The 19,170-nt window shown below is 42.4% G+C and overlaps 1 protein-coding gene across 1 annotated transcript in view; it reads left to right on the plus strand.

The window, feature by feature from the left end:
* Positions 1–470: 470 nt before the first annotated feature.
* Positions 471–19,170, plus strand: part of LOC147662632 (uncharacterized) — a 502,568-nt gene continuing 483,868 nt past the window's right edge. The window contains exons 1-2 of the mRNA XM_086951034.1: positions 471–671; positions 11,559–11,654. Coding sequence (XP_086807160.1) covers positions 471–671; positions 11,559–11,654 — 297 coding nt within the window. The remainder of the gene's footprint in view (positions 672–11,558; positions 11,655–19,170) is intronic.

A 19,170-nucleotide genomic window follows, 5' to 3' on the forward strand; every position in this document is an offset into this window, starting at 1 on the left:
CAACAGCTCTTTGGGGGTTTTGTAAGCGGCTTGGAGAGAGACCAATGGAGGCAATATTAAAGATCTATAAATCCAAATGTTTGGCTATTGCGTCCTATGGTGCTTCTCTATGGGGTTACACGCCAACATCCAAGATTCAAGTGGTAAAAAATAGGTTCCTTAGATCTCTATTGTCAGTGCCCCAATCGACCCCTACCTATTCCCTACATACTGAACTTGGCCTGGGGTATATTTCAGATTCCTTAAAAATGGCACCTTGGATTGCCTGGGCAAATATATGGCTTAATGATGAACTTACTCTAAATCACCTAATATTAGAGGATTGTCTTAAATTGGATATGGTAAGCAGGATTCCCTGGCTGATGTACGTTAGAGCGGCGTGCATCAAACTAGGACGTCCTGAATTGTTCTTATCACCCGACCGTATAACTAAAAAAGACATAAGTTGGATCAAGCATAGCTACCGGAACATGCTAGAAGTGGAGCGGGAAAACCTGGAGTTAGAAAAGCCATGTGTCAAAGCCAATTATCTGCTGACAACCTCACTTAAGATGGAACCATATTTAAAAATAGTTACAAAGCCATTTCATCGCTACTTGCTGGTCAGGTTCCAACTTAATTTGATACACCTAACTCTGGGGGATTACCCCTCCTGGGGGAAACCAGAATTGGTAAAACCATGTGCCTGCGATAACTTTTCGCAACAAGACAACATGCACTTTGTAATGTTCTGCGATTTTTATTCTGAGCCACGCAGGAAATTTCTAATCCCCCTGTTGAGAGAGAAGGGCTTTGTTCAAGTTAGGCCGGCTCTGATGTATTTACAAATTGATATTTATGCCTTTTTCTATCATCGATAAGATCACATATGAATTTTAACTTTTGTACCTGTATGGATTTTAGGTATATTTGTTTTTAATGTGATAGAGAGTGTTTTAACCTATTTTAAAATGTTTTATAATAGTTTTATACTGTATTTTATGATTTTAATTAATCAAATAAAGTGTTTTGAGTGAGTGCAACTAATCATCCATCTCTAAGTCCTGAGGCTGCCCCACAGGTGCTTGCTCCCATACCGGATTGGTCTACCTTAAATTTTACATTGGAAGAAGTTTCTCTTGCTATTAGCTCAAGTAGTGGAAACAAGGCTCCGGGGCCTGACGGTGTTCCAGTTGATCTATTTAAAGCGAATATTGATCCTTGGGCTCTCCTTCTCACCAATGTTCTCAGATATTATCCATATACGGGGGTCTCTTTGACGTGGGCAGAGTCTCAAATTGTGCCCATATTTAAAAAAGGTGACCACAATTGTCCATCACTCATTAGTCAAGGTAGTGGGTCGAATACTTTTAGCCAAGTTACAGAGTTGGGCGGACAGTAGTACTATGATCTCCAACCTACCATACGGATTCCGCCAGGGAATTGGTACTGCTGAGCAAGCTATTAACATGAACCTGTTTCTGGCCAACTATGCATATCTTAAAAAGAGTAATCTATACACACTATTTTTGAGTTCTCGCCAGCATTTGATTGTGTTATTCATGAGAAATTGTGGACAGTGATGAGTTTGATGGGTATCAACAGTACCATTATTAAATTTTTAAAACATTTGTATGCAAATACCTATACAAGGGTACGGTTTGGTGATTAAGGAGAGTGCAGTCCCCCGTTTAGAATAGAAAAAGGGGTCCGCCATGGGTGCGTGCTCGCCCCCTTTTTATTTAATCTTTATATAAATAACGTGGGTAACACTCAGGCTAGCTCATGTGCGGATCTACCACAAGTAAAAAAAAAGCCAATTCCTGTTTTACTTTACGTGCATGACGTCGTGCTTATGGCGCGCACTCCTTTGGCACTCCAACGCCTCCTTGACAGTTTTACCTTATGATTGGGAAACGTAGGACTTTGAATTAATATACACAAGACATTTGTGTCTCACCCTAAATTATGGCTCATGATGGAGGGTATGGGGATTGATCCTCTGATCATCCGCTTTATTCGCCAGCTGTATGCAAATGCCACTGCCTCTGTGCGGTATGGCAGAAGCGGGGAATGCACGCAGTCATTTAAGATCGAGAAGGGTGTCAGACAGGTCTGTGTCCTCGCCCCGTTCCTTTTTTCCATCTATACCAATGGGGTGGAGGCGGCCCTGTCTGGCCTCTCTTTAGACGTGCCAAAATTTGCTAACATCTCTCTCTCAATATTGCCATACGCAGACGATGCGGTTTTAATTGCCAGAAGAGGGGTAGCTCTTCAGAACCTTACATCCTCATACTCTTAATTTATGGCCTCACTAGACCTCAGAGTGAACAAATCTAGTCATTTTTTATCATAATGGGAGCACCTAAGTGGGCAAAAGCGCCATATTTCCATCTAGGCCTAAAGAAAATCGAGGTGGTTGACTCAATCCCATACCTGGGGATCCTGTTTTATAGTAAGCTCTCCTGGAACAAACTGGTGGCAGCAAGAGCTTTGGGCATGGAGAGAGGTCTTCAAGCTTTAAAGGGGTTCGCTAAGAAATTAAAGGCTAATCCTTTGGAAACAATTAAAAAGATCTACCAAGCCAAAACAAAAAGCGGCAGCAACCTATGGGGCTGGAGTTTGGGGAATGGCACAAATCGACCAAATGCAGAAAGTGGAAGATACTTTTTTTAAGTCAAGGGTTTCGTTGCCATCTTCAACACCCATTTATATCCTGCATCTCAAATTGGACCTCCCTTTCTTTGTTAACTCTATCAGAAGGGCGCTGATTCTGCTGTGGCTTTCGATTTGGCGAAGGACAACTGTCAAACTAACCCAACCCATAATTGATGATTGCTTGGGGCTCGATAGACATAGCAGGATTGGATGGCTTAGATATGTGAAGTCGGAACTAAATGCAATAGGGCAGGGAGAACTTTCTAGGAACCCCTCACTATGCAGCAAAGTCTCCAAACAGAAATATATTTATCTTTATGCACAGAAGGCAAATTGCCATCGCAGGGAAAAGAACAGGCATTTACAGGCGCTTGCAGTTTACGATTCAATTCTGCCAAGAGTGGAGGAAGGCTATTGTTACCTCTCCCATGTTACAGTAGCGCAACACAGATTCATTCTGTTGCGCTTTCGCCTGAATCTGATTCCCCTGATGTTCGGGTTCCCAGAGAAGAGGTATAAGAATGCAGATTTGGGCCCCTGCTCGTGTGACAATTTTTCTCCCCAGTCTGACCTACACTTAGTATTGTTGTGTAGGCTTTATCACACTGAAAGAGAGTGGTTTCTCCTTCCAACCTTAAGGCGTCAACATTTCTTGCAATGCCGGGTATCACTATATTTTTCAAAAGCTCTTCCCAATCTCCACGTTTGTTTTATGGTTCGTCTTCTAGTGGGCTTGCTGGAGAAAGAGAAGGGCGATGGGCTCTCTGCTATGAATTTTTAGTATTCATGGATTAAAATGTACAGACAATCTTGATTTTAACCAACAAAAGGCTAAATACGCTTTTTCATCTAATCTTTTAAAGGTCTTTGGTTTTATATAAATCATTTATTGTGACCTAACCGATGATATTGTGCTTTTATGATCTGTTTGTAAATAGATCAAATAAAGATTTTTTTTTAAAAAGACATTTGTTAATAAAGTGGGCAGGCGGAGCCAAGTGTTGTAATATTGTTTTAGGGAATACAATTCTACCCCAGACTAAAACATTTTTCTATTTGGGTATTTTATTTGACAGCGAAGGTACATTGAAAAGTGCAATTGAATCTAGAATAGTGCAATATCTAAGATCTATTTCGGCTGTTCGCAATTTTGCTAGGAAATAGGGGAACATCCAATTATAAGAAATGTTATCTATTTACTATGCAAAATGTAGAGCAATTGCAATGTATGGTTCAGATGTTTGGGGATATGTGAATGTTGAATTGTTGCAGGCAGTGGAAAATGCCTCCTTAAAAAATGTATTAGCACTTCCCTCCAGCTGCTCAAATCATGTATGTCACTCAGAATTTGGGACCAATTATCTAACCGATTTGGTGAGGATCCAAACACTTTTGTTATGGCACAAAATATGGACCTCAGAACACATGAATTTGAATCGTGCTATAGTTAAGGATTGATGTGACTCTGAAATGACCCAAAAAATCCATTGGTTAAAGTTTATCAAGCGTTTTCTGATAGATATGGGCTGTTTGGAATTTTATGAGCAACCAGAATCCCTGTTAAATGTCTTGTTGAAAGGAATAAAAATAGTGTTTAAATCACCTGGAGGATTTGCGATTATACGTGGAACTGGTTAAATCGACTGTGAAACAAACCAAATGGTCCTGACCACTTTTTCCATGCAACCGTATCTTTTTAATGTTCTTAATGCTCAACACAGATTTGTTCTAACATGTTTTAGATTAAATATTTTCCAGCGCCTCATAATTTCCAAACCCCAATGACAGGTCAAATGATTTACATGTGATAATGCATCCAATCAATCAACCAAGCTCATTGAACTTTTTTGTAAATTCTATTAGGATTTGAGAAGTTCTTTTATTGTACCTTTATTGAAATCCCCTAATTTTAAACAATGTAGGCCGTCTTTTCTATACTTGCAATTGCTTCCGAATCTTTATATGTAAGTGGTACCTGCAAAATTTCTTAGGACGACCCATGTAAGAAGAAAATTGATCTTAGCAATATGTTGACTTGTGAACCTCCGGTTATACTGTGAAATGAATGTTTCGAGGCATGTGGGGTGCTGAATTCATATCTTTGCATAGATCGCCCCCTATTGTTGGGTTCGGATGATTGTACTTTGTTGTCTTGGAAGAGTCTTCGAAGTAACACAAGATAGGTGACTCCTCCCTTGGACCATAGTGCGCATGGGCATCCACTCCATCCTTAGAGCCAATTCGCCGATAACAGGAGACGCTCCCCCGCCTTATAAAGAATCTAAAATCTTAGAAGCATCAGGTAAAAGAGTAGCTTCACAAGCTGCTAATTCTTGGAGAATCGTTAATTTACAAGCTCTATTAGCGAGATATGATAGAGCACACTACGACCAACTCGAGACTCTAATGCAACACCTACCAGAACCCTTTAAGGCGCAGGCCAACGACCTCATTCAGGAAGCCAAATTCATAACAAACGCCTCCATCAAATGCACGCTAGACGCAGCCGATACTTCGGCCAGGTCTATCAACACCAGCGTTCTACTGCGCAGACACGCATGGTTACGTATATCTGGATTTAAGAACGAGGTGCAATCCACCATCCTCAATCAGCCAGTAAACCAAGATTTTCTGTTTGGCCCTGCAGTTGACACCATTTTAGATAAAATGAAAAAGGACACTGAAACTGCCAAGTCAATGGGGGCGCTTCAGTTCCAACAACACCGGGGCTCCTTTCGTCGCTCCTCATATAGAGGTGCAGGAAGGGGCAGCACATCGCAAAGCTCCTCCACTTTCAAGTCAAATACCCAGAGAACTTTTAACAAAGGCACCAATAGAGGAGGTTACAGAGGAAACAATAATAAGGGCAGAGGACATGGAGGCAATAACACCTGAGCCTCCACTGCCAACAAACAGTGACTTCACCACACTCCCTCCAGAACACACAACACCTGTCGGAGGCAGAATCAATCAGTTCCTACCTGTCTGGAACGCAATTACCACAGACAGGTGGGTGAGACAAATTATCCAGTATGGTTATTGCCTGGAACTCACTTCTACTCCACCCAACATACCACCCAAACACCGTCCTATGTCCAAAGAAGACATAACACTGTTACAGCAAGAGGTCTAATCCATGCTACAAAAGGGAGCTATAGAGCCAGTCCCTTTTCAATACCAAGAAACAGGAGTATATTCTCTATACTTCCTAATTCCTAAAAAGGACGGGTCGTTCAGACCCATTTTGGACCTCAGACCTCTGAACCAATACATACTATCAGAGCACCTCCATATGATAACCTTACAACAAGTTCTCCCACTGCTTCAGCAGGGCGACTTCCTTGCCACATTGGACCTCAAAGACGCATACTTCCACATTCCTATACACCCAGCTCACAGAAAATATCTCAGTTTCACTATACAAGAACAACACTATCAATTCAAAGTTCTCCCCTTTGGAGTAACTACATCTCCAAGGGTGTTCACCAAGTGCGTAGCCGTAGTGGCAGCACACCTCAGGCGGCAACATATCCACGTGCTTCCCTATGTCGACGATTGGCTCATAAAAGCCAAGTCAGATATCCAATGTGCAAGTCATACGTCTCAAACCCTCCAGCTAATGCACAGTCTGGGTTTCTCAATAAATTACCCAAAATCTCATCTGCAACCCTCCCACATACAACAATATCTGGGAGCTACAATAGATACATCAGTAGCAAAGGCATATCCCAATCCAGTCAGGATAGCCAACATGCAGACACTAATCCAAAGGTTTCAGCCACAACACTCCCTACCAGCTCGAGTATTCATGCAACTCATAGGCATGATGGCCTCCTGCATATTCATTGTCCCCCATGCCAGACTTCCAATGCGTCCATTACAAGAATGCCTAGCAAGGCAGTGGAACCAGGCTCAAGGACAACTAAAAGACCTGGAGTTGGTAGACAGTCGCGCATACAACTCTCTGCAGTGGTGGAATCCACAAAAACTTTCCAAGGGGCGACTGTTTCAAGAGCCAGTTCCACAAGTAGTATTGACAGCGGACGCATCACTGACAGGATGGGGAGCTCACCTACATCAATACTCTCTGGACAGCCAAGCAAAAGACACTGCATATCAACCACTTAGAGTTGCTAGCAGTTTTTCTGGCACTGAAAGCGTTCCAAAACCACATATACAACAAAGCAGTGTTCATACAGACGGACAACATGACAGCCATGTATTACATCCAAAAACTGGGAGGGACTCACTCTCTACAGCTTTCTCACTTAGCGCAGAGCATAAGGAGGTGGGCAATTCCAAAGAACATCTTTCTCCTAGCACAACACCTGCCAGGGAAAGACAATAAAATAGCGAATCTGTTAAGCAGACATAGCCAACAGATACACAAATGGGAGATTCATCCTCAAGCTCTCCAACCATTCTTCCAAGAATGGGGGCATCCAGAAATAGATCTGTTTGCCACAAACAAAAACTCCAAATACCATTACTTTGCCGCCAGGTTCCCACATCCGTTGTCACAGGGCAATGCGATATGGATGAACTGGTCAGGCAGATTTGCGTACGCTTTTCCACCAGCCCCACTGATTCCGCTAGTGGCACGCAAACTACGTCAGCAGTCTCTGACACTGATCCTAGTTGCTCCAACAGGGGCCAGACAACCATGGTACACAACATTCCTAGAACTCTCCGTGGTTCCACACCAAAGACTGCGTCTATTGCCACATCTCCTAACTCAGAACCATGGAGAAATCAGGCACCCAGATCCCAATCAACTGAACCTAGCGATCTGGCTCCTGAAGTCTTAGAATTTGGATATCTCAATTTGCCTCCTGATTGCATGAACATTATCAAAGAGGCAAGACGCCCAACCACTAGAGCATGCTATGCAGCCAAATGGAAAAGATTTGTAATTTATTGCAACAATAACCAAACAATCCATTAGACACTTCAATACAAAACATTATCTGTTACCTGTTGCATCTTCAAAGATGCAATCTAGCATTCTCTTCAATAAGACTTCATCTTGCAGCTATAGCAGCTTACCTTCAAAACAGACAACACCTGTCTCTGTTCAGAGTTCCAGCAATCAAGGCTTTCATGGAAGGGCTCAAACTTATAATCCATCCCAAACATCCACCTTCACCGGTCTGGAACTTAAATGTGGTACTTACCAGACTTATGGGACTTCCTTCTGAACCACTCCACTCATGTGAACTGCAATTTCTGACATGGAAGGTGGCTTTTTTAATTGCCATCACTTCACTCAGACGAGTAAGTGAGTTACAGGCTTTAACTAATCAGGAACCTTACATGCAAATACATGCAAATAGGTGGTACTACGTACTAACCCTAAATTCATGCCAAAGGTAATTTCCACTTTCCATATCAATCAGTCCATTGAACTGCCCGTTTTGTTCCAAAACCCGCAGTCAGTAGCTGAAAGAGCCTTACACACACTAGATGTAAGAAGAGCTCTATTATATTACATTGACAGAACTAAACCGTTCAGAACGACAAAGCAACTGTTTGTTGCTTTCTCACCACAACATAAAGGTAACCCCATCTCTAAAAAAGGAATAGCTAGATGGATAGTTAAATGCATTCAAATATGCTACCACAAAGCTAAACGCACTCTAACAGTACCCCCAAGAGCACACTCCACGCGCAAAATGGGGGCATCCATGGCTTTCCTGGGAAACATTCCACTAGAACTAGTAAGGCAGCCACATGGTCTACAATACACACTTTCACCAAGCACTATTGTGTAGATGTGCAAGCAAAGCAGCAAGCTGCGCTACACCAAGCTGTCATAAAAACTCTTTTTCAAACTGCTGTAGCTGGGAAAGGCGTCCACCGCTAGAGGAGTTACTGCTATACAGTCTATGCAAAGATATGAATCCAGCAGCCCACATGCCTCGAACGGAAAATGCTACTTACCAGTATGCATCTGTTCTTGGCATGTAGGGCTGCTGACATTCATATCGCCCACCCTCCTCCCGGGGCCTGTCGCAGCTGCAGGGTTTTCTGTGCATGGCCATCTTTACTCAACTATACTCCATCTTTGCCACAATGGCGAAAAACAATCTTAGGATGGAGTGGATGCCCATGCGCACCATGGTCCAAGGGAGGAGTCACCTATCTTGTGATACTTCGAAGACTCTTCCAAGACAACAAAGTGCAATCATCCGGACCCAACACTAGGCGGCGATCTATGCAAAGATTTGAATGTCAGCAGCCCTACATGCCAAGAACAGATGCATACTGGTAAGTAGCATTTTCCTTCTGTTTTTAATTCATTTTATCTGTTTGTATCTGTTTTTATGAAACTTTAATTTTGATGTACTCTTTTATGATACACTTGATGTGAATCGAATAAAGATTGATTGATTGATTGACTAGAAGTCTGGGCACTGTCTCCTCTAGTTAAAATGTGTTTTGAGTTCCAGTCCAATTTTCTTCTCACATTCACAACAGCTTTTGCCTGATTATTAGTAATGCCAATCTAGATAAAAATGGAACAAAAGTATACATAGTTTCCTTCTCATGTTCCCCTCTATTTTTTTCTCATTCTAGCTGCACAGTACCAGATGGTTCTGTCCTTTTTAGGTTTCGGCTAGACATCGCTTGCGCTGGCTCTTCAAGACATGTCGTATATACTGTGTGGGGTTCAGCCCGCCCATATGCTTCCCATTTGCTTGCTCCATCGTCCCTCTCCTATCCTTTCTCCCCATTTGTCTATGGCATGCATGCATCATGCCTCGTCCTGTGTTTTTGCCCCCCCTGAGAGCAGGTACAAATTGCTGTATCAATCCACTGGTCACATTTTAGCATCTGTTTTATGAACTACTTTTTTCTTTGTTGAAAAGCAATTCACACAATCAGGCTGTTTTCAATCACTTTGAGCTCCGCGCTGTTGGTGCAAACAGCCTGTAAATCTTGTTCGTATCTCGTCACATTTGCTGGGTATTCAAAGACCAAGACTGAGATCAAACGTCAGACGCTGTTTTCAGAGGGCACCTGTTCCATGTCCCCAGCCCCTATGCATGGTAAAGACACATTCATTGTAATGCCTGCGATGCAACAGCATGCGTGGTTCAGACATACCACCCTTCCTTATCGCTTCTTGTTTTGTTCGCTTTATTCATATGTTCCCCCTGCGGGCTCCGTGTAATGCAACAATTCACCTCTGTGGCCATAGTAATCTCTGTGCTTCCTTAAAGCAAACCATTGATCACAGGCAGTTCTCCTACCTGTGCATCCCTCTGCTCTTTTGAGAGGCAGGAAGAGCAGGTTATTCCGGGCAACAGCAAATTATTATGATTTGGAAAAGATGTACCGCTTTGACAAAAACAGAGCCCATGCAGGTGACCACATTTTTTAAACACTGGGATGGGAGCATAAAGTTGGGTCCGTGTTCGTTCTGTTGCTGCGCGAGGTTTGGCATGTGTTTGTTTGGAGGCGGCTGTGATCAGTAACATCTGCGAAATCGGGCTATGCGCAGTAGTATAGCTCTGTATGTCATTGAGAGCTGGGCAGGGCTGGGGAGGGGAGGGCTATGCGTACCTGGTGCAAGCTGCCAAATGGACCTGTCAAGAAAATGCCATCTTCTCAAAATCGGGTCAGGTGTGTATTAAATGATAATAACAGTAATTCCACGTTTTAGCTATAGTTCGCAATGTTAACTAACTAAATACACATTTCATACTCGAGTTTTTGGTGGTTTTAGATATTGGTGGGCATGCTACTAAAAGATTGCCCTGGATGCCTTGCTCGGGCTCTGTTTGTAATATTCATAGATTCTCAAGACGAAAATTATCAAAGCTTGCATGTGGTGTCTGCATGCCACCACTCGCACGCAAAGAATTGTTTACAATATGTGTACAATATATAGAAGTAAAATTGGACATAGAAAAATGATACCCATCTATCTTACTATCCCTGTTATAAATCCCGGTTAACTTACTCCCAAACTGTATGATAGGCAAATATTTTAAGTTTACCTTGCCTCCTTATTCTTCTTCTATAGTAAAATTCTTCACTACGTTTAGGCTATTTGACTTGCCTCTTAGTTCTCTTAATACAATTGATGTCTGAGCTGGGGCAGGGTGATAAATAAGTTCTTGTTTAAAAATTGTCACTTTTAATACATACTGCTTAATACGTTTCATATAATCTGAGGTTCTAAGGTGAAATGCTTCAGCCTGTTAAATAAATACATAATAGAATTTTGATGAGATTGATCATATTTTCACATGATGTTTGTTCTATGATTTATATGGCAAATATTTTCCAGGCTTGGCTCGTGCAAGGGCTCCTTTTGCTCGGCTCTACCTGTTAATTTGTTGGTTCGCCCACATCTGGTTTTAGATGGTTACGTAAAAGACTGACTGTCTAAAACACCTGTACCCTCAGCTTGTGTAGTACCCAAACTACTTATCCCAGCAAGCTTTTATTTTAGCAACAAATGCATCTTTCATATCTTGGCTATCACATTTTCTGATTACAAATGTGTAACATTTCGGTGTATGTCAGGTGCTTGTATATGATGTTTACATGGCTTGTGGGACACTTAAAAGTATGCAGGCGCACTTGCCAAGTCTTGCAGTTCACTCTTTATCCATTTACACTTGGAGGCTCTCTTCCTCCCTGTTTAGGCATGCTTTCTCATCTCGACATTGCTTTGTATATCAAAACTAATTCCATTCCACACCACATACATCTACTCCACTCCATAACTCCTAGACATGAACATTGACAATGCCTATAGCTCTCAGGTTGCCAAAATCTATTGGCTTTGCCAATGCTTGTTTGAATAAGTGAGAAGAATATCATGTGATGGCTGGAATGACTGAATTTATATCTGGTATGGTCAGTAACTTTAGCTTAATCACTAAAATCATGTACTTTTATATTCCCAGAAAACGTTGCAGAATAGCATCATTCAAATTAAAACAGATCTAGAAGATGTGAGGAGATTAACATCAGAAGAAAATAAGAAAGAAACTGATTTGGAGGTGAGTGACAAGGGGCCTCCTGAGGTGGGTAATTTTTTGTTGTCCCTTTAGGGTTGAAGCAGAAGGATCTATGTCAGACTTATTTATAACCCTGTACCTGATGCACGGTCTGAGCAGGAGATCGAAGTTTATACAGAGAGCCTCACTGCTGTACAGGGACATCTGAAATCCAGCCTGGGGCAGTAGATGGAGAATTCTACAGGGACATAATTACTGCTATAGACAAGGTACCTCTTCCTATAGATTCGTCCACTCTTAAATATATCCCAGTATGTCAGTCTAGATCCAGAATATTTTGCCAGCTGTAAAGTCGACTCATGCAGCAATTCAATTAAAACCTTCTTTATTGGCAACTCCGCTCATCACATCACCAACGATGTCAACAAGTCCTCATTCCCCCATCAACTGTCCCTCCCTGGAATCCCACACAAACGCTCCTATTCTAAGAACACTTCTACGTTCTTAATAAGAATACTACAACACAACACATCTTCCCCCTTAACAATAATACATGAGCAAAGGAAAAACTATATACAACATAATGGTCTACAACACAACACATTTGCCCCCTTAACAATAATAAACGAGCAAGGAAAAAAAAACTATATACAACATATTGGTCTGCAAGGAGAAAATAAAATAAAAGGAAAATAAACAAAACTAACTAACACAAAGTAAGGTTGACTCTTCCTAATCTTCCCAGTTTCCTTGTAGTTGTACAAGTTTGTTCACACAACTCTTCATTCTTATACAATTATCTTCTCCAGTTCTTACTTCATCTTCCACTTCATCTTCCCACAACCAACCCTAAAACATAACTGAAGCTCCCCCAACATCCTCCTCTTCCGCTTTTTAACATTTTTACATTTTGCCATGCGACTCACAAGCCATACCCAACCATCACCAAGTCTAACCGAGTTCTTTAGACACTCCACAACCCTACATGGCTTAGAAAATACACTTCCTCCTTTTGCCACTTCATCCCACTCCTTAGTTTTTACCCAACCTCCTACATCAAGTTCTACCACCCATACCACATTCTTTTTGTCAAAGTTCTCTTTGTACACTTGCTGTGCTTTTATGATATTTTCCTCAACTCTTTCCGGAGACCCTTCTACACGTTTTGTACTCTCCATCCATTCAAAGTTGTCTCTCGTTACTAGCTTCCTACCTCTCATCATCACAAATGGTCTCAACCTAGTGAGAGAAGGTGTGAGACGATAATCCCACAACATCTTCTCCATCTCAACTTTCCAATGTGTAATTCCATTTTTTTCAAAAAATGCCTCTACAAAATCAATGACAACCAAATTCCAAAGCATCTCAGGACAATCTACAGATGACAATGGTATTAAACTTATACCCGAATCAGCACACTCCTTGCAGTCCCTCATTACTCTTTCCACCTCAAAATCTACCTCATGACATAAATCTACTACTCTTTTCCTCAAAGTTCTTGGTGGTATGACTTTTCCTCCTCTGTAAATAAAACCTGACTCTACACTCAACTCACTTTTCACTTCCAAAAAAACACCCAACTTCTTCTGCATCCGGTTCCCTTTCACTCCAACCTTCTAAAATCTTCTCTTTTATTTCCTTCTTCAACTCTTCTTTTCCACAATACAGAAGCCACCCTTCTATATCAATTGACTTCTCGAATTCTTCCTCCACAACAGCAATTTGATACTCATCCCACTCACCCCTAGGTACTTTATTAATCAGTAAGGGCATACTATTCAAATCAAGGGTCTTCCTTTCTGTTACACCTTCATTTTTTGTTAAAACCGCATCCATCCATACCAATGACTCAAATTTCTTAATTATACCTGATGTTCCCAACCTTATTAAATCCTTTTCCTTATCATTCCTTCCTGTAAACATGACGTTTCTGACTTTATATTTTAAACGAACAGCATTTCCTTCCAATTTTATCTCATGTTTGAATTCACCCAACACCATAACTTGCTCTTTTGCATTCGGATTAAGTATTATATTCAAGCTTGCCTGATCTTTCCACCCTAAAATACTTGGTCCATATTCCGCAACATACATTCTTCCCTCTGCTACACTCCCTTTAAACTCAAATGTGACATCTCTACACCACACCATAGGAATGCTTTTCCCAGTGAATCCTCTAGGATTTATGTCACTTTTCATTAGATCAACACCAATTCCCTTCTCAAATTTTTCCTTCCACATATCCAAATTAACTATTGTATATGGCGATCCTGAATCTGCTACTAATATCACTTTTACCCCTGCCACTTCAATTTCACATCTGGGTTTACATCTTCCTTTACTTTTTACATCCAAAATAAAATCTCTTATCATAAAAATGTCATCGTCTTTATCTGAATCGTCTTCCTTAGCTTGTTTCCTCAACTCATCTTCTTCCCTTGTCACATACTTTATCCTTGTAGTTTTTTCTCCTCTATAACAAACTCTTGCATAATGACCAATTAAACCACATACTGTACATTTTTGTTCTCTTGCTCTACATGCCTGGCTGTTCGCCAAATGTGTATAACTTCCACACCTAAAACATGCTAAATTAGTTGTGCTTCCTCTTCTATATTCATTTTTTGTTGCTTGAAAATAATTTTTCTCCGTCTTTTCTTCATCAAATTTATCTCTCTTCTCTGCACCAACGCTGCTTGCTCTTATAGTTTTTCTCACAGCACACACTTCCTCTTTATCTTTTCCTTTCTCTTCTTCCAGGGCTGCTTTTGCACATCTGACTGAAACCTCAGCCTTTCTTACTACCGCTAACACCTTATTCAGTGTTCCATCTCCCATGGTCCATAATCTTTCTTGCACCCTTTTATTGTTTGTGAGCATAATGATTTGATCTATTATTAACTCCTCTTCTATCTGTCCAAATCTACATTTCTCTAACATTCTTTTCAAAACGCTCAAGTAATCATCAATCTTCTCATCCTGTTCTTGCTTTCTCCTGAAAAACTTGTATCTGTCAATTGCCACACATACTGTTGGTGCATAATATCTCTCTAAATCGTCCAAAGCAGTGGTTCCCAAACTTTTGACTCCTGAGGACCCCCATTGAGTCACCACTGGAAGCCGGAGACCCCAAGCAATTTGTATGAGTTAAATTTCAAATATTAAAACAGTAATTCAAAAAAATACACACGTGTGCATACAAAACAAATACTCAAAGTACTAACGATTTTGGGGCCAGATGTACGACCATTTTATTTAGAGCCTCCCAATTGGCAACACATGGCAAGTGGCAAATTGCGAGTCGCTAAATGAAATGTACAACAGTGCGTTTAACACTGTTTGGGATTCCCAATGGGGTCGCAAATTGCGAGGTTCATTAATATTAGTGAGCCTCTCGCAATTTGCGAGCCCATTGGAAATGCCAGCCCTCCCAGGTATGGTGGCCTGCTGGGCTCTGCAGGCCACCATGTCTGGGACTGCTTTTAAATAAAGCAGTTTTAAAAAGAAAATGCAGACCATTTACCATGCATTTAAAGAAAAAAGGAAATATTTTTGTTTCATTTTCTAAGAGCAGGCAGAGGTCCCTGAGACCACTGCCGGCCCTTAAAAAATAATTTTGCATGCATTTGCAAAGGGGAAGGGGTCCCCTGTGGACCCCTTCCCATTTGCAAATGCATTACCATCTACTTGAAGTAGGTGGTAATTGCGAATGTTTTGCGACCGCAAAACATTTGTACATGATTTTGACACTCGCTATTTGGAAGGAAATGCCCCTTCCAAATAGCAAGCTGCAAAACGTATTTAGCGAGTCGCAAACAAATTGCGACTCGCGAAATAGGCAATGTACATGGCCCAATAGGTTTTTGCATGCGCAAACGGGTTCGCGAACCCGTTCGCACATGTAACAACTGATCATACATCTGGCCCTTGGTATTTTATATTGAAGTAATAGCCCCTCTGTCACATGCATTTCATTTGTTTTATAGCATCTCTCATACCATTTTAGGATGCCAAGGCACTTTACATCACACGCATATAGAGACATTGAATCATACATGTAAATCAGTGTGTATATAAAATGTTTAAAGAGTGCTTGGTCTGGAAAATCACAAACTCAGGATTCAGAACATAACACTGTGGCTAGCACTGACTTTAACATTAAAAATATATTTCCACCCAAATAAACCTTTTTAGCAGCATCAGGATAATGAATAACTGGGGAAAAACATAAGTTACTAACTGGTATCATGCAGTTTGCAAACAGCTCTTTGATGCCAGTTTATACGTCCCTCTGCTACAATTGTCACTTGTGAAGTGCACAGTAACGAAAGAATCTCTGTGACAAAAGCAGTAACCACAATCCTATGCACATAAAATACTGCGTTTTAAAATGCATGTTACACGTTCTTTGCATTAGGCACATTAACCCTCTGTGCTACATTAGTTAGGTCAAAGCTGCCACTGAACAAATCTCTCTTTACTCTCCAGCAGGTACATTAATCACTGGCATGATCTTAACACTTTTATTGTTGCTGGAAAGCTGCTAATTATACAGGAAACTTTTCTGTGCTTTTAAAACTGTTGCCTACGGACCCCCAGGGAATTTGTCACGGACCCCTGGGGGTCCGCGGACCCCAGTTTGGGAAACACTGGTCCAAAGCATTCTCATATACATCCGCTTTTTCTTCACCTCTTTCCTTCTGCATCCGCCCATATTGCCTGATTCCCTCTGGTCCTAAGGAATGTAGCAAAATCCCTTATTTATTTCAGGTGTCATTTCTTAATTTTTTATAGTGAACATGTAATTTTTGAAATATACTTTCCATTCTTGCCATCTTATTTTGGGTTCACCAGGCTCCGTTAAGAATGGTATTGGTGGTGTCAAAGTAGTGAACATTTGTGCTGCACACATTTTCTCTTTATTAAAATATTCTTTACGCTTTTAATAAACTTCTCTTCTTTTTTTTATCTTTGTTCTTCCTCCTCCTTTCTTTTATTTATCTTTTCGTTCCACTTCCACTCTTCAAAATATACTTTTCAACTTTTAAACTGCTATTCTGTTTCCTTCCATTCGTTTCCTTCTTTAAAACGAATACGAGTTTTCCCAACTCGTTAAAATGGCTGCCGACGTGATGACGTCACACGCTAGCCAATCAGCGTGTCTACATTCACTTCCTTCTTCACGCGTCACAATCACCAAGACTCTGCTTCTCCTGCTGACGTGCGCAGTGCCAGAGTCACTCTTCATGCGCCTCTCTTCACGCGTCACAATCACCAAGACGCTGCTTCTCCTGCTGTCGTGCGCAGTGCCAGAGTCACTCTCCACGCGCCTCTCAGTGCTTCTATCGCCGCACGCGATTCCACGCGCTTCTCAGCTGACACGCGCTGCTTCTCAACTGACACGCGCAGCTTAACACGGTAACACAATATTTTCTTCTTCTTTCTTTTTTAAATTAAAAAGTCATTTACTTCTCACTCCGCCATTCCGCTCACCTACGTCTATGTCAATTTCACCATCCGTTCCTCTTTCGAATTATCCTTGTCCATCTGTATCTTCTTTCACTTCACTTTACTTCTTTTCTTCAAACTCCGTGGGTCCACGCAGAGTTGCCCAATCCTCCGTCGCCAAAATTGTAAAGTCGACTCATGCAGCAATTCAATTAAAACCTTCTTTATTGGCAACTCCGCTCATCACATCACCAACGATGTCAACAAGTCCTCATTCCCCAATTAACTGTCCCTCCCTGGAACCCCACACAAACGCTCCTATTCTAAGAACACGTCTACGTTCTTAATAAGAATACTACAACACAACACCAGCCCTGGATGTCACACCAGGAAGTCAGTTTCTTTCTCCCATACATTATTTTTTTCTCAACATTTGGTAATTTTGTCCTCTTTTATTTTTGCCTGCATTCAGGCACTGTTTCAGGGGAGTAACACAGGCCCCGCAGCCCATGCGGTGCGGGGGGGCCTGCGCCCCAGGGGGCCCCTCACTCAGTCTCAGCGCACCCAGCTGCAGCAACCAAGCCTCTTCAAATCTTCATATGTTAAACGGGTCGCGCTCGCCACGGCCTTTTCATCTAAATGGTTGGTGCGCATGCGCTGCGCATGCCCATGCCCGACTGGGCCTCTGAGTGATTTCATAATTAGATGGCAGTTATCTCCCGGCTTAGGTCTGTGTAAGAAAGTGGGGCATCTGATGGCCCCTGCTGTAAAGACCTCCGGAGTGTAAACCTAAAGGCTTCCTGCATGCATCGATGTGCCCGGCCTCTGCCAGCCCCGCAGGTCAGTACTTGAGGAGGGTGAGATTTGGAAAACTGACTGTGTGGCGCTCTCTCTCTCTCTCTCTCTCTCTCGAGTGTGCCCAGCCACATCACACCATGTGGCTTTGCCCGGAGCCGCGCACACACCCCTCCCACTTCCCGCAGAATAGAAAGCGGGTGCCTGGGGGCCGTAAGTCACGTAGTTGCCAAAGCCCTGTGCAGAGGAATTGGGGCTGCAAATGTTTTACTCTCTTGGAGGCTGCCCTCCTGTGTGGTGCAGGTGCTTTTTGTCAAGGGTCACAGGGTTTCGTGGCTTGATAGCTGAGATTAGAACTTCGGTGCGCTGGTTCCACAGGTGACACCTAATCACGATACACAGTGCTCTCTCTGCATTGAAAAAATGGCACGGGTACCCCTTCTGAATAGTCTCCAGGTCTCCACACCCCTCTCCTCCCCATCCCCTGTGAGGATGTCTATGACCCGTGCCATGTGATGTCTTTTCTGGTTTGGGTGGGTACAGTGGGCATTGCGAAGGCCCCTTGGCTCCCAGCCTCAGCGCAGCAGCATTGGAGCAGGCAAGTGAAGCTACGTTGATGGCCAGGAGGGTGGGCACTGCGCAGAAGTCTGGGGGTGCACTTAGGAGGGGCAACAGGGAGGGGCGTAGCACTTCCATGCACAGGGTTCGTGTTTGTGCCTGCTTTCATGTTCCAGGGTACAGGGCTCCATCGATTAACATATGAACACACCAGTCTGTTCAGAGGCCAGTCCTGCGCTTGCTTGGTCTAGGGGGTGGTGGGCTTTGGAGTGGGCCGCAGAACAAACTATGATCTTCAAGGCACTGGCAGCTCAAACCCTCTGCACGCGCCTCCTTGTGTCCCAGATTAGGGTTTGGTGGCAGCCACCGTGGAGGGAGTGGCTGGCCTGGTTTATTTCCCCGAGTTATTAAAGCTAAGGGAATCATTTTACCCACAGGCAGTGTCCAAAGTGGACCTCTTGATGCTCGATACTCCATTCAGTACAACCTCGTAGGGCCAGCATAGCCCAGAGGCGCTCTGTGTATGCAAACAGTGCGCGCGCATGGCAAGGACCGAGGCGCTTTACAGGGCAGAGGCTCTTTACTGAAGTGGGAGAGGTAATTTAAGGGAAAGACATGAGGTTTAAGGAAGGAAGGTAATTTAAGTGAAAGAGACATTTCACTGAAGAAATGAAAAGGGGGGCGCTTTTAATAAGAGATGCGTGACAGTAAAGGGGTATTTAATAGAAATTCGGTTTAAAAATGAGTGGCACTTAAA

The sequence above is a fragment of the Lissotriton vulgaris genome, unplaced genomic scaffold (assembly GCF_964263255.1).
Source record: "Lissotriton vulgaris unplaced genomic scaffold, aLisVul1.2 SCAFFOLD_897, whole genome shotgun sequence".
Taxonomy (NCBI): domain Eukaryota; kingdom Metazoa; phylum Chordata; class Amphibia; order Caudata; family Salamandridae; genus Lissotriton; species Lissotriton vulgaris.